Genomic DNA, 24,611 nt, shown 5'->3' on the forward strand with positions numbered 1-24,611 from the left:
GTATTCCTGGCCCAAATAACATCTCCTCACTATTGTATTGTATTTTGTATGATTCTTATGCATTGTATTGTATTGTGGTTTTTACATAGAATGCTGTAACAGAGCTACTGACCCTTGTGTAGCAGCAGTGACATCTCACATATGCAAATGAGAAAGCCAATGGCGCAAGGTGACGTCACAGCAAAGGAAGAGAAGGGAAGGAAAAAGTGAAATTTGGAACCATGTGACGGCAAAAGCGACTGGGGAAGCAGGGGTTGACATGAGATAGACATGTAACCCCGTGGCGACATGAGAGACTGGAAAAAACGTGTCGAGATGGCAAAGTTTTCTAAACAACATGGCAGACGAGAGGAATTGTAAAAGACACGATTTTTGTAAAAAGACATGGTTTTTGTAAGCCGTTAATAAATGCCTTTTGTTAAAACTGAAAAAAAAGCTGAGTTGAATCTCTTTTCGTTTGTTTCTTTATGACTGTCTCTGCATGCAACATGTTGGGCCAGAGTGAGAATATAATGGCCACATTAAAATAGTGCACCTTTTCCAAGTAATGTTACCTCAAGTAATAACACAAAGCTGAAATTTCCACCAGACAAGATGAATTCTCGTCCTGAAATCCACTAAGACCAAGAGACCACAAGAAACCTATCCTATAACATATTTAAATGTTCAATTAGGAAGAGAAAAATTATGTTCCCAACTTCTTTATTAACTCACTGTTTAAGAGATAAAGGAGAACTTTAATGGATTCTTCAAATATTCGTGTATCTCATATAGAGTTCAAGTGTTAGCCCCAGGAAGGGGGCCCCTTGATTTATGAGAACTTTGACTGAAGCAACATAAAACAAAAAGTGAAAAGCTAGCATAAAAAAGTTCGTCTCATTTCTATAAGATCAATCGAAACGTTTTGAAAATAAGATGAGAATCATAGTTCGAATAATACAAATAATCGAAACCTTTAAGAATTTTCTGCACTTACTTTGGATCTGAAATCAATTCAGTCTCGACTTTTTCGTATCCGAGTGTATGTGCTGCCGTAGCTGCGACTATCATTGGGTAGATATCCAGCGGAGCTTGCGGATATAGATCCCGGATATTTCCTGAGAGAAAAGAAGAATAAACAAATGACTTGATTGGAATCATTGTTGCATTTGTTTTACACCATGAATTGTTTTAACGCTTGGATTGTTTTACAGCATATTGCCCCTTGAATTGCTTTACGGCATATCAACCCTTGAATTGTTTTACAGAATATCAACACTTAAATTGTTTTACAGAATATCAACCCTTGAATTGTTTTACACCAACTCTTGAATTATTTTACGACATATCAACCCTTGAATTATTTTACAGAATATCAACCCTTGAATTATTTTACAGAATATCAACCCTTGAATTGTTTTACAGAATATCAACCCTTGAATTGTTTTACAGAATATCAACCCTTGAATTGTTTTACAGAATATCAACCCTTGAATTGTTTTACAGAATATCAACCCTTGAATTGTTTTACAGAATATCAACCCTTGAATTATTTTACAGAATATCAACCCTTGAATTATTTTACAGAATATCAACCCTTGAATTGTTTTACAGAATATCAACCCTTGAATTGTTTTACAGAATATCAACACTTAAATTGTTTTACAGAATATCAACCCTTGAATTGTTTTACAGAATATCAACACTTAAATTGTTTTACAGAATATCAACCCTTGAATTGTTTTACAGAATATCAACACTTAAATTGTTTTACAGAATATCAACCCTTGAATTGTTTTACAGAATATCAACACTTAAATTGTTTTACAGAATATCAACCCTTGAATTGTTTTACAGAATATCAACCCTTGAATTGTTTTACAGAATATCAACACTTAAATTGTTTTACGGCATATCAACACTTAAATTGTTTTACACCAACTCTTGAATTATTTTACGACATATCAACCCTTGAATTGTTTTACAGAATATCAACCCTTGAATTGTTTTACAGAATATCAACCCTTGAATTGTTTTACAGAGTATCAACCCTTGAATTATTTTACGGCATATCAACACTTAAATCGTTTTACACCAACTCTTGAATTATTTTACGACATATCAACCCTTGAATTATTTTACAGAATATCAACCCTTGAATTGTTTTACAGAATATCAACCCTTGAATTGTTTTACAGAATATCAACACTTAAATTGTTTTACAGAATATCAACCCTTGAATTGTTTTACAGAATATCAACCCTTGAATTGTTTTACAGAATATCAACACTTAAATTGTTTTACAGAATATCAACACTTAAATTGTTTTACGGCATATCAACACTTAAATCGTTTTACACCAACTCTTGAATTATTTTACGACATATCAACCCTTGAATTATTTTACAGAATATCAACCCTTGAATTGTTTTACAGAATATCAACCCTTGAATTGTTTTACAGAATATCAACACTTAAATTGTTTTACAGAATATCAACCCTTGAATTGTTTTACAGAATATCAACACTTAAATTGTTTTACAGAATATCAACCCTTGAATTGTTTTACAGAATATCAACCCTTGAATTGTTTTACAGAATATCAACACTTAAATTGTTTTACGGCATATCAACACTTAAATTGTTTTACACCAACTCTTGAATTATTTTACGACATATCAACCCTTGAATTATTTTACAGAATATCAACCCTTGAATTGTTTTACAGAATATCAACCCTTGAATTGTTTTACAGAGTATCAACCCTTGAATTATTTTACGGCATATCAACACTTAAATCGTTTTACACCAACTCTTGAATTATTTTACGACATATCAACCCTTGAATTATTTTACAGAATATCAACCCTTGAATTGTTTTACAGAATATCAACCCTTGAATTGTTTTACAGAATATCAACACTTAAATTGTTTTACAGAATATCAACCCTTGAATTGTTTTACAGAATATCAACCCTTGAATTGTTTTACAGAATATCAACACTTAAATTGTTTTACAGAATATCAACACTTAAATTGTTTTACGGCATATCAACACTTAAATCGTTTTACACCAACTCTTGAATTATTTTACGACATATCAACCCTTGAATTATTTTACAGAATATCAACCCTTGAATTGTTTTACAGAATATCAACCCTTGAATTGTTTTACAGAGTATCAACCCTTGAATTATTTTACAGAATATCAACCCTTGAATTATTTTACAGAATATCAACCCTTGAATTATTTTACAGAATATCAACCCTTGAATTATTTTACAGAATATCAACCCTTGAATTGTTTTACAGAATATCAACCCTTGAATTGTTTTACAGAATATCAACCCTTGAATTGTTTTACAGAATATCAACCCTTGAATTGTTTTACAGAATATCAACCCTTGAATTGTTTTACAGAATATCAACACTTAAATTGTTTTACAGAATATCAACCCTTGAATTGTTTTACAGAATATCAACCCTTGAATTGTTTTACAGAATATCAACCCTTGAATTGTTTTACAGAATATCAACCCTTGAATTGTTTTACAGAATATCAACACTTAAATTGTTTTACAGAATATCAACCCTTGAATTGTTTTACAGAATATCAACCCTTGAATTGTTTTACAGAATATCAACCCTTGAATTGTTTTACAGAATATCAACCCTTGAATTGTTTTACAGAATATCAACCCTTGAATTGTTTTACAGAATATCAACCCTTGAATTGTTTTACAGAATATCAACACTTAAATTGTTTTACAGAATATCAACCCTTGAATTGTTTTACAGAATATCAACCCTTGAATTGTTTTACAGAATATCAACACTTAAATTGTTTTACGGCATATCAACACTTAAATTGTTTTACACCAACTCTTGAATTATTTTACGACATATCAACCCTTGAATTATTTTACAGAATATCAACCCTTGAATTGTTTTACAGAATATCAACCCTTGAATTGTTTTACAGAGTATCAACCCTTGAATTATTTTACGGCATATCAACACTTAAATCGTTTTACACCAACTCTTGAATTATTTTACGACATATCAACCCTTGAATTATTTTACAGAATATCAACCCTTGAATTGTTTTACAGAATATCAACCCTTGAATTGTTTTACAGAATATCAACCCTTGAATTGTTTTACAGAATATCAACACTTAAATTGTTTTACAGAATATCAACCCTTGAATTGTTTTACAGAATATCAACCCTTGAATTGTTTTACAGAATATCAACACTTAAATTGTTTTACAGAATATCAACACTTAAATTGTTTTACGGCATATCAACACTTAAATCGTTTTACACCAACTCTTGAATTATTTTACGACATATCAACCCTTGAATTATTTTACAGAATATCAACCCTTGAATTGTTTTACAGAATATCAACCCTTGAATTGTTTTACAGAGTATCAACCCTTGAATTATTTTACGGCATATCAACACTTAAATCGTTTTACACCAACTCTTGAATTATTTTACGACATATCAACCCTTGAATTATTTTACAGAATATCAACCCTTGAATTGTTTTACAGAATATCAACCCTTGAATTGTTTTACAGAATATCAACACTTAAATTGTTTTACGGCATATCAACACTTAAATCGTTTTACACCAACTCTTGAATTATTTTACGACATATCAACCCTTGAATTATTTTACGACATATCAACCCTTGAATTGTTTTATGACTAGGGCTATGACAAGAGAATATTCTTTTCATTAATTTGACTCTCAATTAATATCTCATATAACTCCCTCTCTATATATATATAATATCTCATATAACTCCCTCTCTCTATATATAATATCTCATATAACTCTCAGTTAATATACCATATGTTTTAGATAGAGTGATATATGTGGTTCTCGATTAATTAACTGTATCTAACTGTCGGATATACACTCGAGAGTCAAAACAAAGAAAAGAAAATTCTCTTGTCATAGCTCTAATTATGATATATCAACCCTGGAATTCAGTTATTACTAGCTGTACCTACCCAACGTTGCCCGGGAACGTTTTGCTTTACTTTTTTTTTTTTTTTTAAAAGATGCCGTTTTTTTTTTTTCATATGTATAATAGTTATATCTACCCGGCGTTGTCCAGGAGTGTATTTACTTGCAATGTGTCTTACTTTACTTTTTAAAAACTACTAGTAAAAATATGTGTTCCCACACCAATCGCATATTGTCACTAGGCTGGGAGGATTAGATAATTATGAAAGAACCACATACAATACGCGATTAAAGCAAAATAAATTGTTTTGCACTATTAAAATATTTTTAAACGTTTACTCATTTATTTATTTTTTTATTATCATCGCTTATGTTTGAATTCACGTTTTGAAACATGACGTTAATCATAAACCTATGACCTCACACCAAAGCTATAATTATTATTATTTTCTTTTATGTATGGAAATCGCTCCAGACAAGGCATGAAGTCACTTGATGCAAGGAGTTAAAAAAAAAAAGATACTACTTCAAAGTTAAAAACTAGCAAACGATAAATGTTATATAGATAGATTCCAACCCCCAAAACAGCAATTCTTCACCTCTTTATCAGAAACATAGCTTTTGGAATTTGAGGACTAAAGGATCATTGTATTAAGAAAGAGAAAGAAAGAGAGAAAGAGAGAAAGAAAGAGAGAGAGAGAGAGAGGCGGGAGAGAGAGAGGAAGAGAGAGAAAGAAACAGCTTTGATCGCTATTTGTGGAAGTTGACCTTGTTTGTTCGTTTCTATCATGTTTTTCAGGACTTTTCACTCACAAAGGCTAGTTGGAACAGGGGACAGAATTTTCGTTGTTCAAAGGAATATGAAAATTAGTTAACCTTCATGTAGTCGCTCACATATCCGTGACTGAGTATATTAAGAAGTTCGTTTTAATGGCTTTTGAAAAGAAAAGTAGGCTTTTAATATCAATGTCAGAGAGAGAGAGAGAGAGAGAGAGAGAGAGAGAGAGAGAGAGAGAGAGAGAGAGAGAAACAACTCAACTTTATAGGTATGTAGATATTAGATAAATGATAGAAAGTGAAAAGATTTACCGTGAAAAAGGACAACCGCTTCGGTTTTGACTTGGTCATTTTTTGTTTTCAGGTCTCCCAGGAGGGAAAAGTTGGATGGTTGCTTAGTTATTATTATTTTTAACGACTGAATAATAAAAAATAAAAACATAAAAAATAAAAAAAATAAAAAAATAAAGAATAAAATAAAAAAATTAATTTTGAAGATTCACACACGTGCATACATATTCAAGACTAGCGAGTGGGTGGGGGTAACCTTGCTGATTGTAAAATGCACTTACATATATTTTAATTCATACAGATTTCGTATTTATTACTACAGAACCAATTCTCTATTAAATATTATATTGTACCTAATATATAGAACTGGTTTCAAAAGTTAAAAAAAAAAATGACTTGAGTGCCATTAGCTAGAACCAAAACTAAAACATTTAGTGCTTTAGCTTCGCCCTAGTGTTACATAAAAAGGAAACATTTAAAAGAAACAGGGCAAAATAACAAAGAACATTGTCTGCCAAGAGGTACTGGACTGAAGGAGTAGAGTAAATTAAATATTGTTCTTACTATGTGATTTTATTATTCGTATTGAACTATGTAGCACAATATTACTTCCTGAGAATGTATTAGTACTTATTAATTTATCTCATTTGGGTCAGTTGTATATTTGAAATACAATGGCACTATTTTCATAGAAATATTAATAAATTCATATTTGCTGCCTGTTATTGGTTTTTAAAAAAAATTATTTTTTTGTGCTAACTAGGAAAATATCAGCTTTATTTTTATTAAACATATTTGTTGATTAAAAATATTGTTCATTCATATATATATATTTTTTTAAAGATTCCATGAATGGTACTATTTTTTGGAAGAGGGTGGGCCGTTATTCCGTGCAATATACCGACAGGATAAAAACCTTACACGAAGAGTGTCTTGATCTGCCATTCGCATTATACCTTCTACATCCCACAACATTCCCACCGGAATGTAGATCCCGTGATCAATAGCTGCAGATTTGAGGGATTTCTCAATTTCTGGATAAAGCAAACAGGAAGGGTAGGCGATCTATAAAACAAAAAAATGAAAGCCTATTAAGTACAAAAATAAAATGAATAACATAACCAGTCCAAATCCTGGCTGGCCAATTCTTATTTATTATTGTTACACTATGTTCTTTGCAAGTAAAAGTGAATAACGTCTTTAAGGATAATCTAATGTATAAAATTAAGGCAATCGGATTATCAACGTTAGACCTATATAGCAATGCATCTGTAAAATTTTGGCTATCCATTTTTTAAATTTTATTATTCATGTTATTCAAAAGGTGGAGAGTACTGGAAATCTAAGGAAATTGTTGTTATTGCCAATGAGTGATTACCAATGACAACCAGTATGAGAATTCCTTGTGAGTAAGTAAGTAAGTAAGTAAGTAATAATAATAATAATAATAATAATAATAATAATAATAACAATAATAATAATAATGATAATGATAATGATAATAATAATAATAATAATGATAATAATAATAATAATAATAATAATGATAATGATAATAATAATAATGATAATAATAATAATAATAATAATAGTAATAATAAATCACCACCATCACTACAACAACAACAACAACAACAACAACAACAACAACAACTCTCTCTCTCTTACTCTCTCTCTTGCTCGCTTTTCACATTTCCTTTTATGCGAAAGAAAAAAAAATTACATGGCGATGTCAAAGAAAAAACAACAAACATTTCACGGCATCTACATTATTGCTCACTCGATTTGTACATTTCTTTTTTATGCTGAAAAAAGACCCAAACATTTTACGGCGTCACCACTATCTACATTTTATATCCCCCCCTTCTCTCCCCCTCGATATATATATATATATATATATATATATATATATATATATATATATATATATATATATGTATCTATTGTATTTTGTCTCCGAGATGAGTATTGGCTGAAGAGACCTTGATATGGATATCTAAAACGGTCCTAATTATCGGGCTTGAAACCGACGGTACCAATGACTTGTCTTATCTAACAACTTTCTGTACACAAAATACAAAATATAAATACGTTTTTATTTTTCTCAACTTTCCTTTCTCTCTCTCTCTCTCTCTCTCTCTCTCTCTCTCTCTCTCTCTCTCTCTCTCTCTCTCTCTCTCTCTCTCTCTCTTTCTCTCAAACTATTTTCTGTATTAATTAACTTACAGATATTTTTCTATAATGAAAAAATAATAGTTTCTCCACAGGAATTCCTTCTTAAAAAACAAATTTAAATTTTGTCTTTTTTTTTTTGGTGTGCGTGTGTATGGGGGGGTCCATTTACAAAACCTGAGCCACAGCAACGCGTGGCCAGGTACCGCTAATAATAATAATAATAATAATAATAATAATAACAATAACAACAACAACAACAATAATAATAATAATAATAATAATAATAATAATAATAATAATAATAAAAATGTTCTTACCATATAATCTGACTTTTGAAGAAACAATGCTCCATATTTTTTCGCTATTTCAGGCAAGGAAAGATCAATGATCAAATCTGGATTTCTACAAAACAAATAAAAAAAACGTATAAATCGGCTAGAAGCATACCCGTTCCAGGACAGGTAAAATCAATTTATTAAACAAAAGCAGTTTTATATCATTTTATATGTCCCCATTTAGAAAAGGAGACAAATGTCCACCTTTAATCTTTAAAACAACTTCGTCTCCGTGTTACATAGGTTTATCATTGAGGTTCTCACTAGGGTTATCATAGAGGGGCACCAAATTGACGTTTGGTGTATAACATAAAAGGATTCCGTGCGCGTATGATTGCCTCTAATATAAAGGGTTGTGTGTTTGATTATCATAAAGGGAATCGTGTGTATGACATGTATTTTCAGAACCTACCTCTGCTTCTTCGACGTTGGACCATCTGGAAATTTCTCATCCTGGAGGGAGACTTGATACCTGTTTTTGGATGAAGATTCAATCACTCCAAGACAAGGAATTAGTTTTATAGTTTTTATTTCACTTTCCCCAGAGGTCCTGCAGGAGGTGGAAGTGAAATCGGCCTGTGTGGGTTCTTCTTCTACACACGTCAGCGTTCGTCCCCCCCCCCCGTGGAGAGGAGGAGACAACGGGAAGCTGTCCGTTGTCTTCTGTGTCCAAACAAATCTCACAGATCTAGCCAACCTGACCACGTCACTCATACGTAATCTGGTCAGCTGACCCTCGGTTCTGGTAAACGTGTCTACATTCCACGTTTACTCACCTCTCTCTCTCTCCCTCTCTCTCTCTCTCTCTCTCTTTCTCTCTCTCTCTCAATCCATTATGTAACATCCGTTGACGTAAATAAAACAGAGGAATGAAAGAGAAATGTGTTAGTAATAAAGGTTAGAGAATCCATAAATGACGGATGGAATGAATGCGTTGTTTCTAAAGAAGAGAAAAGAGTTCATACATAGAAATGTTTGTGAACAGTATGTAGGTGTTTCAGTCAGGGCCGTGTGTGTGTGTGTGTGTGTGTGTGTGTGTGTGTGTGTGTGTGTGTGTGTGTGTGTGTGTGTGTGTGCGTATGTGTGTGTGTGTGTCAAGCTACAATTTCTTATAAAGATCCGTTTAGATTTTAAATTTGAGACATTTTCTAGAATCAAAATCATGTAACAGAATAAGGATTCTAGACACAAGGTTTAGCAGCATTACATCTTGACTTTAATCTTCTTTAGTGGACATAAAATTGATGCAAATTAGTTCTGTTTGGATAACTAATTTTACCTGTCCTGGGACGGGTGTTTTTGTAGTTATCCAATAAACGTGTATAATAAGTGGACAAAGTCTTGTTCAAATATTTTAAAACAACTTTTATTGAATCGTTTTTGTGGACATGTAAATAAAAGGGGAGAAATGAAAGAGAAAGGTGTGAGTAATAAAGGAATACATCCATGAGTATCGATGAAAGCAAAAGGTTAGAGAGTCCACGTCTTGGTCAATAAATGTCCTTTTAGTGGGGAAGAGAGAAAAATTCACATATGAAGGATGTTTATGTACAGTACAAAGTGTTGAAGTCATGGCATGTATAAGTTTCTCTCTCTTTTTTTTTTTTTTTCATTTTTCTTAAACTTTTTCTTCTAGGGGATGGGACATCCAACCAGATGTCTGACATTTACCCCTATTTTAGTGAGTCCAACCAAGAGATCTTTTCAGGATTCCAGCCGTCCCTTTCAGTGCAATCGTTTGTATTTCACTTGCACTTGGTTCACCAGGTATACTTGCTATGTACTTTTTAAAATTCTTTTTCATAAACCCAGTTGCTCCTATGATGACTGGTATAATTGAAACGTCTTTTAATTTTTTTTAATTTCCATGTGTGTGTGTGTGTGTGTGTGTGTTATATTAAGTCCATGTGTGTGCAGTTAGTACGAATATGCCGTAGCTCACACCCAGAAATTAAGAGACGACCCGCATCCAAATTTCCATAAAGTAGAATTCATATAAAAAGCAAATGTCATTTTAATCCAATTTCGTTATATATAAAGTTAAGTATGTATATATGTTTATATAAAGACTGCTGACTTACTTTTTACATAACTTCAATCACAGCCACACATTTTTTTTATATCAAAATCTCCATCTTTGTTTTTCAGTCAATAATCCACAACATGAAGCAAAGTAGATCCCATAAAGAATTTAACACAACAGAACTCTTTATATAAATACAAAGGGAGATAACCAGTGTTTTCTTGTGAAGACTACAATGTTCTAAAAATATAGACAAAACAAAAATTAAATAACAAAAATAAAACAAGTCTCTCAGAAGTCTCTCAGAATTTCAGGAGATGTTCTAATCTGATTCCATGTGTATGGATGAAAACCAAAAGTTAGAAAGCCCACATAGCATTAAATAAATGTCCCGTTAGAACCGATGCACGTCAAAATTACTATGAATTCCTTTTTTTACAATAATGATCATATATTATTATAACAATATTCGAAAAGGAGGCTACATTAAAGGGAGTTCACTCTCATATTCTTGTCGAAGGTTGCCAGATTAGCCTCACAAAAGTCGGATGTATGTCTGAATTTTTATAGGGAGCTTTCACAATCTCTTCATCCCTTTTGCATAAAGCTAAATTAAATTAAATATAGCTGACATTACGATCACTTAAGCCTCATATCTCTGTTCCAATATTTATAATGATCGATTAAATACTTTAGGAGTGAATTCTTTACATAAAAGCAAAGAAACATACACACATACAACTGTCTTTATATAAAATAGACATACATCTTCCTTTACAAAACAACCAAACCAAACACCACGAATAAATATTTGAAGATATAAAGCACTTGAAGCATAGAAATTGTTTCCAAAATTACTGTATTCGGCATTAAATAACCTGAAGAGGGTTGATATGGCATAAAACAAAACAACCAACAGATTAAGACTAGCAATAATTTCATAATTTTTTTGTTTCGTCAACCATGACCGAGTTTTAAGCATTAACTATTCTATTAATATTCTTTGTGGTCATGGCTGATGGAATAAGAACGATCTACCTTGTAGATTAAATAAAGAGTTCATCTCAAAATTACACATAGGTTTCTGAGTTCAACAGAAAGATTCCAAAGTTTGAAAAGATGCATTTGAAGAAGGCCGGAGGTTACATCGGCCGAAACATGAAATAACAACCAAGATAAGAATAGTAGTCTGAATAATTGAAATAATACAAATTATCAATTCGTATCTACAAAAAAAGGGGGAAAAAATTCAAGACTTTATATTTATATGCAACTTACTGATGTTTCAACATTTTTGAGATGAGGATTGATAATTTGGATAATTTTGACTACTGTTCTCATTTTGAGTAGTATTTGCACATTTCTGACGATGTAACCTCTGAACTGCTTCACGTATATCTTGTCAAACTCTGGAATCTGCACAGAATTTCGTACAGAACACTTTTATTTGATCAACGTGCTGGATAAAGTGCTTGCTATAATTTAGTTGTAGGTAACAGCCTTTCTGGAGGTTGAAGATTCAATTCTCAGTGCGGGTTATACTAAGAATACAATTTTAAATTACTTAAGACCCAGTCATGGCTGACGAAACAAGACCATTCTACCCCCGTGGATTAAATAAAGAGTTCAGTTCAAAATTCTGTGCAGATTCTTGAGTTTGACAGTAAAGATTCTTGAGTTCGACAAGATGCACCTGAAGAAAGTTGGAAGCTACATTGGTTGAAATATTGTGAAATTAACTCTCAGGATGAGAACAGTAGTCCGAAAAATCCAAATAATAAAAATAACTTACCGAGTGTGAAATTCTCCGAGGTCTTTAAGAAAGCATTTACTCTCAATATGGCTGGCAAGAGCGGAAGGATTTGGGCACCACACAAACGATAACTCCAGTTGAAAATGTTGAAGAATGTAGTCAACAAGGTATCTTCCTGAAAATGGCAGTAAAAACAGCTTGAAAAATGAGACTATTTGATAGTCTGTTTCATCAAGTGTAGTAACGCCTAGGTAAAGAAATAAAATTAATTCTAGACGTCTGGAAGCTGGCAATATTCACTGTGGTTTTGTGTTGTTAAAACTAAAACGCATTGGAAAGTAAATAGACATTGGGATAAAACATTTCATTTATTATTTGTTTGTCTATGATAGTAAACAGGACAATGTTATACATAGACTACACATACAGAATATATTGTTTGGTTATCTTTCAGATGCAAGGTTCATTGTTTACTTGCGGTTTTAACGATGTAAGATTCCGTTGTACGGAAGACCAAATCGGCCAAAATGTCTATGATGTTTTTATTGGCGCTTTTCTTCGTATTTTTAATAACATTTTTTTGCACCATTTACAAGTTCTTTTTACAAATAATTTTTTTAATACTGTAATAGTAAAATAAAGATACATTTATTAATTATACGGAATAAGTATCTCGTAATGTTTTCACACGAGATTTTTTTCCTGTTGATTTCTCTTTTTTTTTTTAATATTAAAATTGATTTAACGTGATTTTCAAGCCTTTAACATGACGGAGTTTATAATGAAAACCAAATTACCGTTAAAATTAAAATAATCTTTATTAGAAATTTGTAACAAAATTACAAAATTATAAAACTATTAGATTATAATTAAGAACTTTTAATTAAACAACGTAAACATTTTATAATGAGTGTTTTCATGAAATGTATTTTTAATAATAAAAAAGTGAACTTTTTTTACTTAAACTTCATAAAACAACGTATCCAATATAGAATTTTACTAAAATAATTTTACTATTACAGTATTAAAAAAAATATTTGTAAAAAAAAACTTGTAAATGGTGCAAAAAAATGTTATTAAAAAATACGAAGAAAAGCGCCAATAAAAACATCGTAGACGTATATTATCATTTAAACAGTATATCAATTTAAATATTTAAATTCAGTAAATAAATTTAAATATTTAAATTATGGCCGATTTGGTCTTCCGTACAACGGAATCTTACATCGTTACAATCGCAAGTAAACAAGGAACCTTGCATCTGAAAGATAACCTATTGTTTCTATGCAAAAAAGAATGCAGAAAGTCATTCCTATAAAGAGATGAAATATGTATGTGCTAAAGAGAAACAATCTATTCAGTGACAAGAAATATGGATTTCTTCCTGCAAATCAACAGCTGATGTGCTGACTGTAATATTGTAACAATAATATTATATACGGCAAAATGACTGCATTTGTTTTCATTTCTGGAATAAAGGATAAAATTAGTGTCTCTTTAAACAAAAGTTCATGCTGAGAACATAACTCAAAACTTGTACTGGGTAGAATGTGTTGAAATTAACAATCTGTTAGAAGTGATCTCCCTTAGAATCTGTTAAGAGTTATTCCTCTTTGAACGTATTTTCTACTTTTCCCGAAGTTTCGTTTTTCATTTTTCTAAGCAATTATAAACGTTTGTAAAAATATTTGTACGATATTGACTAAATTTTGTACGATACTGCAAAATTTTTCATCCGATATTGCAAAAGTTTCTAACGATATTGCACAACTGTTCGTACAATACTGCAAAATTATTTGTACAATATTGAAAAATTACTTGTAAGATATTGAAAAATTATTCATACAATATTGCAAAATTATTCGTGCAATATTGCAAAATTATTCATACAATATTGCAAAATTATTCATACAATATGGCAAAATTATTTGTACAGTATTGCAAAATTACTTGTAAGATATTGCAAAATTATTCATACAATATGGCAAAATTATTTGTACAGTATTGCAAAATTACTTGTAAGATATTGCAAAATTATTCATACAATATTGCAAAATTATTTGTACAGTATTGCAAAATTACTTGTAAGATATTGCAAAATTATTCATACAATATTACAAAATTATTTGTACAGTATTGCAAAATTACTTGTAAGATATTGCAAAATTATTCATACAATATTGCAAAATTATTTGTACAATATTGCAAAATTATTCATACAATATTGCAAAATTATTTGTACAATATTGCAAAATTATTCATACAATATGGCAAAATTATTTGTACAGTATTGCAAAATTACTTGTAAGATATTGCAAAATTATTCATACAATATTGCAAAATTATTTGTACAGTATTGCAAAATTACTTGTAAGATATTGCAAAATTATTCATACAATATTGCAAAATTATTTGTACAATATTGCAAAATTATTCATACAATATTGCAAAATTATTTGTACAATATTGCAAAATTATTCATACAATATGGCAAAATTATTTGTACAGTATTGCAAAATTACTTGTAAGATATTGCAAAATTATTCATACAATATGGCAAAATTATTTGTACAGTATTGCAAAATTACTTGTAAGATATTGCAAAATTATTCATACAATATTACAAAATTATTTGTACAGTATTGCAAAATTACTTGTAAGATATTGCAAAATTATTCATACAATATTGCAAAATTATTTGTACAATATTGCAAAATTATTCATACAATATTGCAAAATTATTTGTACAATATTGCAAAATTATTCATACAATATGGCAAAATTATTTGTACAGTATTGCAAAATTACTTGTAAGATATTGCAAAATTATTCATACAATATTGCAAAATTATTTGTACAGTATTGCAAAATTACTTGTAAGATATTGCAAAATTATTCATACAATATGGCAAAATTATTTGTACAGTATTGCAAAATTACTTGTAAGATATTGCAAAATTATTCATACAATATTGCAAAATTATTTGTACAGTATTGCAAAATTACTTGTAAGATATTGCAAAATTATTCATACAATATTGCAAAATTATTTGTACAGTATTGCAAAATTACTTGTAAGATATTGCAAAATTATTCATACAATATGGCAAAATTATTTGTACAGTATTGCAAAATTACTTGTAAGATATTGCAAAATTATTCATACAATATTGCAAAATTATTTGTACAATATTGCAAAATTATTCATACGATATTGCAAAATTATTCATACAATATTGCAAAATAATTCGTACAATATTGCAAAATTATTCATACAATATTGTAAAATTATTCATTACAATATTACAAAATTATTTGTACAATATTGCAAAATTATTCATACAATATTGCAAAATTATTCATACAATATTGTAAAATTATTCATACAATATTGCATAATTATTCATTTAATATTGCAAAATTATTCGTACAATATTGCAAAATTATTCATACAATATTGTAAAATTATTCGCACGAAAAAACGAAGATATTGTGCTGTGAATAGAGATAATTATTTTAATTTTATTTTTAAAAAAGTATTTGCATATGATGTTTTAGAGTTTTTTCGTCAAAATACGGACTGAACTTTCAGAAGTATTCGGATGCATAATATTATTATATATGTATAACTTTTATTTCTTATCAGTGAGAATTTCATTATTGTACCTATTTACAATGCCTCCCCACGACGGTAGAGTTAGACACCAGGGTCGGTTTTTAACGTGGGGGAAAAGGTACAAAAATAAAAAATTGTCTCAGTCGTGAAGGACTGCTCCTCCACCGAAAAGAGAACAAGAAAAACTCATTCTTTACACGGGTTTTGTTAACTATTCTGTACTTTCATCTAACAATTTAATAAACAAGAGATACCATAAAAATTAATTTAACTTGAAAATTTTCTCTAAAAAAAAAAAAAAAAAAGAAAGAAAAATAGCACGGTCTGTCACTTAGTAGCAATACCAAATGTTATCTTCAAGTTTAGCTACCCCGTGTTTACAAAGTACCAAACTTAGTATCATTATGATCAGAGTTAATACGATGGTGCTTGTTAAGATAGAGTTGACATCGATGTTTTAAAAAACTATGTCGTTTTAAGCAGCACTTACTTAATTGTCATGTAGCAAATAGTAATACAGCCAAAAATTACGAAAATTCATAGAGTAGAACAATTGCTATCGTGTTTTTAGTAAAAAAAAAAAAAAAAAAGGCCATCGCTATGATCTTAAAAAAGTCAGCCATAAAAGTATGGAGAAGGAGATAAATATGTTCCCTATATTCGCAGTCTTCAAGATGTTAATAATCTATAGAAAATGCAATTCCTCCAAATGTTCTGTAAAAATGACCTAACTATAAATAATTTTCTACTCGATTAATTTTTTGGCTTCGGTTCTAGCTGATGGCACCAAAGTCATTTTTTTCCTACTTTTGAAATCATGATCATATATTAGAAACAATATAATAAACAATAGAGAATTGGTTGCATAATAGTAAATACGAAATCTACATGAATTTTAAAGTAAAATAGAACCCCGGAATTCGGCATTTAAAACAAGTAACAAAATACAATACAGTAACATTATAAATAACACCGTAAGGCGGGGCAAATACCTTAACCAGAGGTGGGAAAAGCATCGTATTACACATCGTAACCTGAAAAAAAAAAAAAAAAAAAAAAAAAAAAACCGTATCCTACGGTCACCGTATCAACTGTATCATATTTAAGTGTATTTTATGACCGGGCCACACCGGTCACCGTGCTAGTCTCTCTCTTTTATATATATATATATATATATATATATATATATATATATATATATATATATATATATATATATATATATATGAACAAATGATTAATAAAACATGTTAAAAAACATCTTGAAAAAGAGTTAAAAACATATTTAATTTTAAAAAAAGAAAGCACAAGATAAGTGGATAGTCCTTAATCCGCGGAGTTTTGAAGAAATACTCTCCTTCTAATCAGAGGGCAGGAATTAGCAAAATGCGGGATCGGATTTTGCATGTAAAAGTATTTAATGAAACCACAAGTAAGTATATATATACGTTTTTATTTTTATTACCGTTTTTTTCTGTTTAGTTACATTATTGTTTCAGCTACGCGACCGTTTTTTGTAGCCTAAGCCGGCCAAAAAAAAAAACGGTCGCGTAGCTGAAACAATAATGTAACTAAACAGAAAAAAAAAAAACGGTAATAAAAATAAAACGCATATTTGCTCTACAACAGTATTGAGCACTTTCTTCAGTTTTTATTAATTACCACTTCTACTATATATATATATATATATATAATATATATATATATATATATATATATATATATATATATATATATATATATATATATATATATATATATATATGAATAAATAAGAAAGATTTTGCTTCAGGTTCACAACAAAGTTATGAATGAAATGTTTACTATTTTAAATTTAAAAGATTTAAAGTAGCGAACTTTGAACCGGCAAAGCCAGTTATTTATATAAAAAAACTATCGTTGATGGAAAAGAAAAAAAAAAACGAGACTGACTTTAATTTATATATTAGATGAGTAACCATTTTGCTTTTTACTTTTTAAAAAAGTTATAACAGTTACAAGTGTTCATTGTTTTTATGAGGTAAATATAAACTGCGGTGGAGTTTTTAATTGGAAAAAATATTTTGGTTCCATTGTTTGAGAATTACATGTTTAATGTTGATTAATTCTTTGTTTGAAGAATTTTGTTTTGTTTGCTTTTGCATAAAAGAGATTCTTTTGGGCAGGCTAATTTACGTTTAGTTTATGACAAATGTCTTATTGTAGATATTTAGAATGTAGGAATTTGCGGGAGAATGTTTTTTTTTTTGCATAGGGTTGTAAACAGAAAAGACATCATCATCATCATCATCATTGTCGTGGTGGTCGTGGTCGTCGTCACCATGATGATGATGATGATGATGGATGATGATGATGATGATGATGATGATGGATGATGATGATGATGATGATCATCATCATCATCATCATCATCACCCTTTCTCCTCCTCCTCCTCCTCATCATCATCATCATCATCATCATCATCATCATCATCATCATCATCATCATCATCAGCATCAGCATCATCGCCATCATAGTCCTCCTCCTCCTCATCATCATTATCAATAGCAACAGCAGCAACAATAGTAGCAGCAGGCAGGCAGGTGACGGTGGCTAAGTGGCTTTTTTTTTTTTTTTTTTTTTTTTACACAGTGATCACCACTTATCAAGGCCCGGAAGCCACTCAGGGATAAGGGTTATTGCAAGTACATTACGTTAGTGTGGAGATTTGATGAAGTGTTTACTTAAGGGGGCGGTTCATTAGGAATTTGTTAACATTGGACTTGAAGACTAATTACATTGGCTGATAACCTGGGTGTGCCAAGTTCGAATCCATTTAATTCAACAGAAACACTTTCATTTAGGATGTTGGCGGTTCCCTACTGTAAATACCCAATATCCTTCTAGAAATAATTCTTAATAAAAAAGGTATCGCGAAACGAATGCCAGCAAATCATCATCAGGGATGATGATGATGATCATGATGGATGATGATGATGATCATGATGATGATGATGATGATGATCATCATCATCATCATCATCATCATCATCATCATCATCATCATCATCATCATCACTGCCACCATTACCACCAATTTTTGTCTCTCTACATCCTCTTTCTCACAGAGGAGACGTTGTGAGTTTATCTCTGCTCTAGCGTTACTTTGATGGTAGATGCTTGACGGAACTTCAATCTATAGTCCCCACCATCCTTAAAGTTTTTGCGATAAACTCTCGTCTAACAGCAACAACTACCAATAATTCCCCTGTTTCTCTACCTGTGCCTAAATCTGAACGAAAATTCCATGAAATAACAGACTCCCCCCCAAAAAAAAAGTGGGTATAAAGTGGGCATTCATTTCATGTTAAATTAATATAAAAAAGTGATCCCTCACTTTTTTAACCATAATTTCTCCACATATCTTGGAAATTACTTGTTTCCTGGAATTTTAACCGTTATTTTCGTTTTCAGCATCATCAAAAACCTTTAATAGTGTTAATTTAATAAACAACAAAACGTAAGATTCCAGTAACCATTTAGTAAGTTTTTAGAAATAAGAAATGACATAATTATTGGAATTTAACCTTCTAGGACTATCCATTTATCTAGTGTTTCCTTTTCAGATTAAATATGTTTTTAACTCATTTCAAAGTGTTTTTTTAAACATATTTTATTAACTGTTTGCTCATATATATATATATATATATATATATATATATATATATATATATATATATATATATAATATAAAGCTGAATGTGTGTGTGTGTGTGATCACGAATAGGCTCCTATACGGTTGACTATTTTAAAAAACTGATTACATATAATGATAGAAGATGTATCGAGACACAGGAATGGGTATGTTTGATCTGGCAGAACGGTGGTTCATTAAAATTGTGGGGTCTGCGTTCCTGGTCCACAAAGTATGGAAATAAAAAATTTAAAAATTACAAAAAACGTTTACAAGTGTTTTTGATATAGATGTACACAATAATACTTTAATAAGTATGTTTTAACTTAAATTGGGATGGTATAATACAATTATGGGGTCTGCGTTCACACCTGGCCTCCATAAAATGGAAATAGGCACAAACTTTAATAAAGACTTTTCATATATATCTGTGTAAGTATACTTTGATAATTATGTTTCAGTTTGAAGAAATATGGTATAATAAAATTATGGGGTGTTCGTTCGTGCCTGACCTCCATAGAATGGAAATATGTCACAAAGTTTAACAAGGTTTATTAATATAGATCCACAGAATATTGTGATAAGTGTTTCAGTGTGAACAGGTATGGTATAATAAATTATGGGGTTTATCTATTTTATTTTTACTTTCATCATGTTTTGCTTTGGTTTTGATACCTACAAATTCGAAGCTATCTCTTTACAACCCTTCCTTTTCATAACCTATCATACTTTCATAAATCAGTCCATTTTCTGTAGGCTGCTTTTGAACCCAGTCAACGACGGGTACTTTTGCTAGTATATATATATATATATATATATATATATATATATATATATATATATATATATATATATATATATATAACAGTAGTACATGTATGTGTCTGCCTATCTGTGTGAATAGTTAACCGATAAACTCTTAAACTACTGATCACATAACATTGAAATTAACAGGAAATAGTAATCATACACCAAGGATGGTTTATAACGGGTAAAATCTTTGTTTGGATGGATAACGCCGCACAGAAGTCAGCAAGTAAACTGCTTATTTCAACTTGCCGACATATTTGTATTTCTTTCTGCGCATGTCCAAATTCAATTCATTTCTTCAAGTCGTTTAATATTAAAACTTTCTTAACTATCTCTCAATAGCTATATCAATAGGGAACACGTCACTAAATGTTTTGGTTTGGATTCTAGCTGATGGCATTCAAGTTACTTTTTATTTTTTTAACTTTTAAAACCACTCCACTATATTATATAGTAGGTACAATATAATATTCAATACAGGGTTGGCTCTATAATAATAAATATGAAATCTGCATGAATTATAATATAGTTACGCATATTTTAAGACCCACCAAAGCCGGGCGTCATCCCCACGAGTATATATACATACACATATACTCTTTATTTGTTTTTACACAAGCAGTAGTATGTTGCTACACAGTCATGGGCACGTTTCGGTCAGCTAGTTACCTAGAGACCTCTTCAAACGATACAGCTCATACGAAAGCAAAACTTTGCATTCATATAAGCTGTATCGCCTTAAGAGGTCTCTAGTTACTGGTAACTAGCTGACCGAAACATGCTCATGACTGTGTACCAACATTTTACTGCTTATGCCAAAACAAGTAAAGAGTATGCCTGGCTCTACTTCGGTATTGAGCATTCTTGTATTAATCTCGTTACGCTTCATTGGTTACTTAACCTCTAGAAAACTCTCACACACACACACACACACACACACACACACACACACACACACACCTGTGGAACTCTCTTCCGTTTGCCTGTTTCTCACCTGACTACAACTTGGATGTCTTCAAGTCTAACATAAACAAATTCCTGATGAATCGCCCCCTTAAGTAAACCACTTTATCACATCTCCAATACTAACAATTATTATGATACTATCCCATTGATTACTGTTCACGAAAAAACCCTTATCCTCGAGTGGCTTCCGGGCCTTGATAAGTGGTGACCTTCATGTAAAATCACACACACACACACACACACACACACACACACACACACACACACACACATATGTGTGTGTGTCTTTTTCAGAGGTTAAGTAACCAATGAAGTTTAACGAGGTTGATACACACACACACACACACACACACACACACATATATATATATATATATATATATATATATATATATATAACATATTCAGTAATTCTTTTAAGAGAGATATAGTAAAAATTATTCCTTACCCATGTTGCCATAACCAATGATGCCAATTCTTCTAGGCATAATTTTGCGTTTTATCTGTTGGAGTTGGTAAAGTTCGTCCGTCCATAAACAAAGATGATTGTGTAATTAATGAATGTTCAGAGTTGTTGGTAATTAATCAGAGACAGACAGACAGACAGACAGACCGACGACATTTCCTTGTATGTATATGCGTAGGTAGGAATATTCGTGCAACTGTTGTTAAAGAAAAAAGCTTTCTTCTACAAAGACTGAACTATCTATCTATCTATCTATCTATCTATATATATATATATATATATATATATATATATATATATATATATATATATATATATATATATATATGAATAAAAAAGAATACGAAAAGTATAAAAGCTTATAACTTCTTTATTCGTTTTCAGTTGGTGACGTGCAGCAATACAAAATAATAAGAGCAGAGTGTATTTTAATGTAATATAAAAAACACTAATTTAATTAAAATACAAGAAAAACAGTGCTCGTTGTAATGCAGATATATAATAAGCTCAATAGGCACATATATCCTAGAGCTATTTTAGGTACTTGTACAGTTTAGTCAAGACATTAAAAAATGAAAATATCGAAAAAAAGTTTAAATTGTACCTATCCGTTATGAAATGAAGTTCTCCGAAAAAAAATTCACTTAATTTCATCAAGTAGTTTTTTTTTTTTTTTACAGCGAAAAAACAATTTGTTATGATACCGAGCAAAAGGTTCGGTTTTTAGGAAGAAAAGCTAGTAATAAAGATGGGGAGGGGTGTCAGCGCTTTAACTGGAGTTATCTCCCTTTGGCATTTCTAAAATTCAAACAAATTTTTTAAAAAAAATCCAAGATAGCTGCCTTCAACGCGCTCTCATAAAAACGTTTTTCCGCTGTAAAAAAAAAAACAAAAAAAACTACTTGATGAAATTAAGTGAAATTTTTTTCCAGAGAACTTCGTTCCATAACGGATACATACAATTTAAACTTTTTTTCGATATTTTCATTTTTTAATGTCTTGACTAAACTGTACAAGTACCCTATTTTAATATTTAGTAAGACGATTGATAATTTAGAATTAAAATTAAAAATTAAAAATCGGTTTCATAAGGAGGAACAAAACAAAGTAAATATATATATATATATATATATATATATATATATATATATATATATATATATATATATATATATATATATATATATTCGTTCACATACACTTTTCACAATAAAGCTAGAATCCAGAATTAGACAGAATCGAGCAATTGCATCAATTCATGCTAATTCTATCTAATTCTGGGTTCTAGCTTTATCGTGAAAAGTGTATGTGAACGGGTATTTATATATCTATCTATAATCTCCTCTTAATGTCTAATATGTGTAGAAAAAGTGGTTCATCCTTCGTAGGGCCGAAGGTTGTTCCGAAATCGTGTCTGAGGAGTCGGCTAATTTCAGTTAATGTTTGTAGATGTGATATCTACTGCCTGCATACCAGCAGTAACTATCTTAGTTGTATAGGACGCGTTGCTTGTCACATCGAAGAATGTAGAACTGGATAAAAATATAAGAATTAAAAAATCGAGGCATAGCCAATAAATTGCGCCGTGGCCCATATGGTTAGGTCGTCAGTATTGCACACTTCATGCATGCGACGACCTGGGTTCGCGCCTATGTCGGAGCACGTCACTGATTAGATGCAGTACATAGAAACCCACTTTGGGTCTGGCGTTGTCCGTTGCCGATGAAATTGCTCGATTCTATCTAGTTCTGGGTTCTAGCTTTATCATGAAAAGTATATGTGAACGGGTATTTATATATCTATCTATAATCTCCTCTTAATGTCTAATATATATATATATATATATATATATATATATATATATATATAGTAAGTTATAAAATATATATGGCAGTTAAGCTACACAGAATATTCCGCATTTCATCCATGCTAGGATTTCATATATTAACTTATGTGATTAAATTAAGTAATCATATATATATATGATTACTTAATTTAATCACATAAGTTAATATACTTAAAGTTTACGCATAAATTTATACTTTCATAAACTTTAAGTATTTACTTCAACAGTGCTCAATACGTGGGTAGAGCTAGGTAGTAAGTTATAAAATATATATGGCAATTAAGCTACACAGAATATTCCGCGTTTCATCCATGCTAGGATTCATCAGGCTTATGCCAGTTACCGGTAAGCCTGATGAATCCTAGCGTGGATGAAATGCGGAATATTCTGTGTAGCTTAACTGCCATATATATTTTATAACTTACTATACATACATATATATATATGAATTTGAAAATATAACGGTTCAGAAACCAACCAAATGCAGATTTTTTTTAATAAACATATTTATTTATTCACTTACTATATATTTATATCTATTATATAAATCTCACCTGTCTGTTTAAATGTATGTATATATGTATGTATGTATGTCTGCCTAAAACTTTCCACAGAGACGACGGATTTTCACAAAATCGGTATCGTTTTGAAGGCCAACCATTCGGATGACAAATATCGAAAAATAGGCTAAAAACATTAATTTCTTCCCCCTTAACTGAGCACTTTTCTACGAGGAGAGGTCGCTTTTTTCACTGATATTTTCGAAAGACATCCCCTCTTTTTGATTGACTAGCCCTTATTTAAAACTTCGCCACTTCCGGTTTGACAATGGATGCAACGGCAAAAACATAGTTTTTTTTTTTTTTCAGGTTCTTTTCCTCCTTCGCGATACAGGTTCAAGCCTGCCTACCTACTAC

At 30.6% G+C, this 24,611-nt stretch overlaps 1 protein-coding gene across 1 annotated transcript in view; it reads right to left on the minus strand.

Annotated features, from left to right (window-relative positions):
- Nucleotides 1-22,013, minus strand: part of LOC145255807 (aspartate dehydrogenase domain-containing protein-like) — a 38,939-nt gene extending 16,926 nt beyond the window's left edge. Inside the window, exons 1-6 of the mRNA XM_080114495.1 lie at nucleotides 21,831-22,013; nucleotides 12,356-12,491; nucleotides 8,523-8,607; nucleotides 6,952-7,095; nucleotides 6,052-6,157; nucleotides 977-1,097 (exon numbers count right to left, since the gene is read on the minus strand). Of these exons, the coding sequence (XP_079970621.1) occupies nucleotides 977-1,097; nucleotides 6,052-6,157; nucleotides 6,952-7,095; nucleotides 8,523-8,607; nucleotides 12,356-12,491; nucleotides 21,831-21,870 (632 nt within the window). The 5' untranslated portion in view covers nucleotides 21,871-22,013. The remainder of the gene's footprint in view (nucleotides 1-976; nucleotides 1,098-6,051; nucleotides 6,158-6,951; nucleotides 7,096-8,522; nucleotides 8,608-12,355; nucleotides 12,492-21,830) is intronic.
- Between the last annotated feature and the right edge of the window lie 2,598 nt (nucleotides 22,014-24,611).

The sequence above is a fragment of the Euprymna scolopes genome, chromosome 31, assembly GCF_053919585.1.
Source record: "Euprymna scolopes isolate OS-2025 chromosome 31, ASM5391958v1, whole genome shotgun sequence".
In the NCBI taxonomy this organism is placed as follows: Eukaryota; Metazoa; Mollusca; class Cephalopoda; order Sepiida; family Sepiolidae; genus Euprymna; species Euprymna scolopes.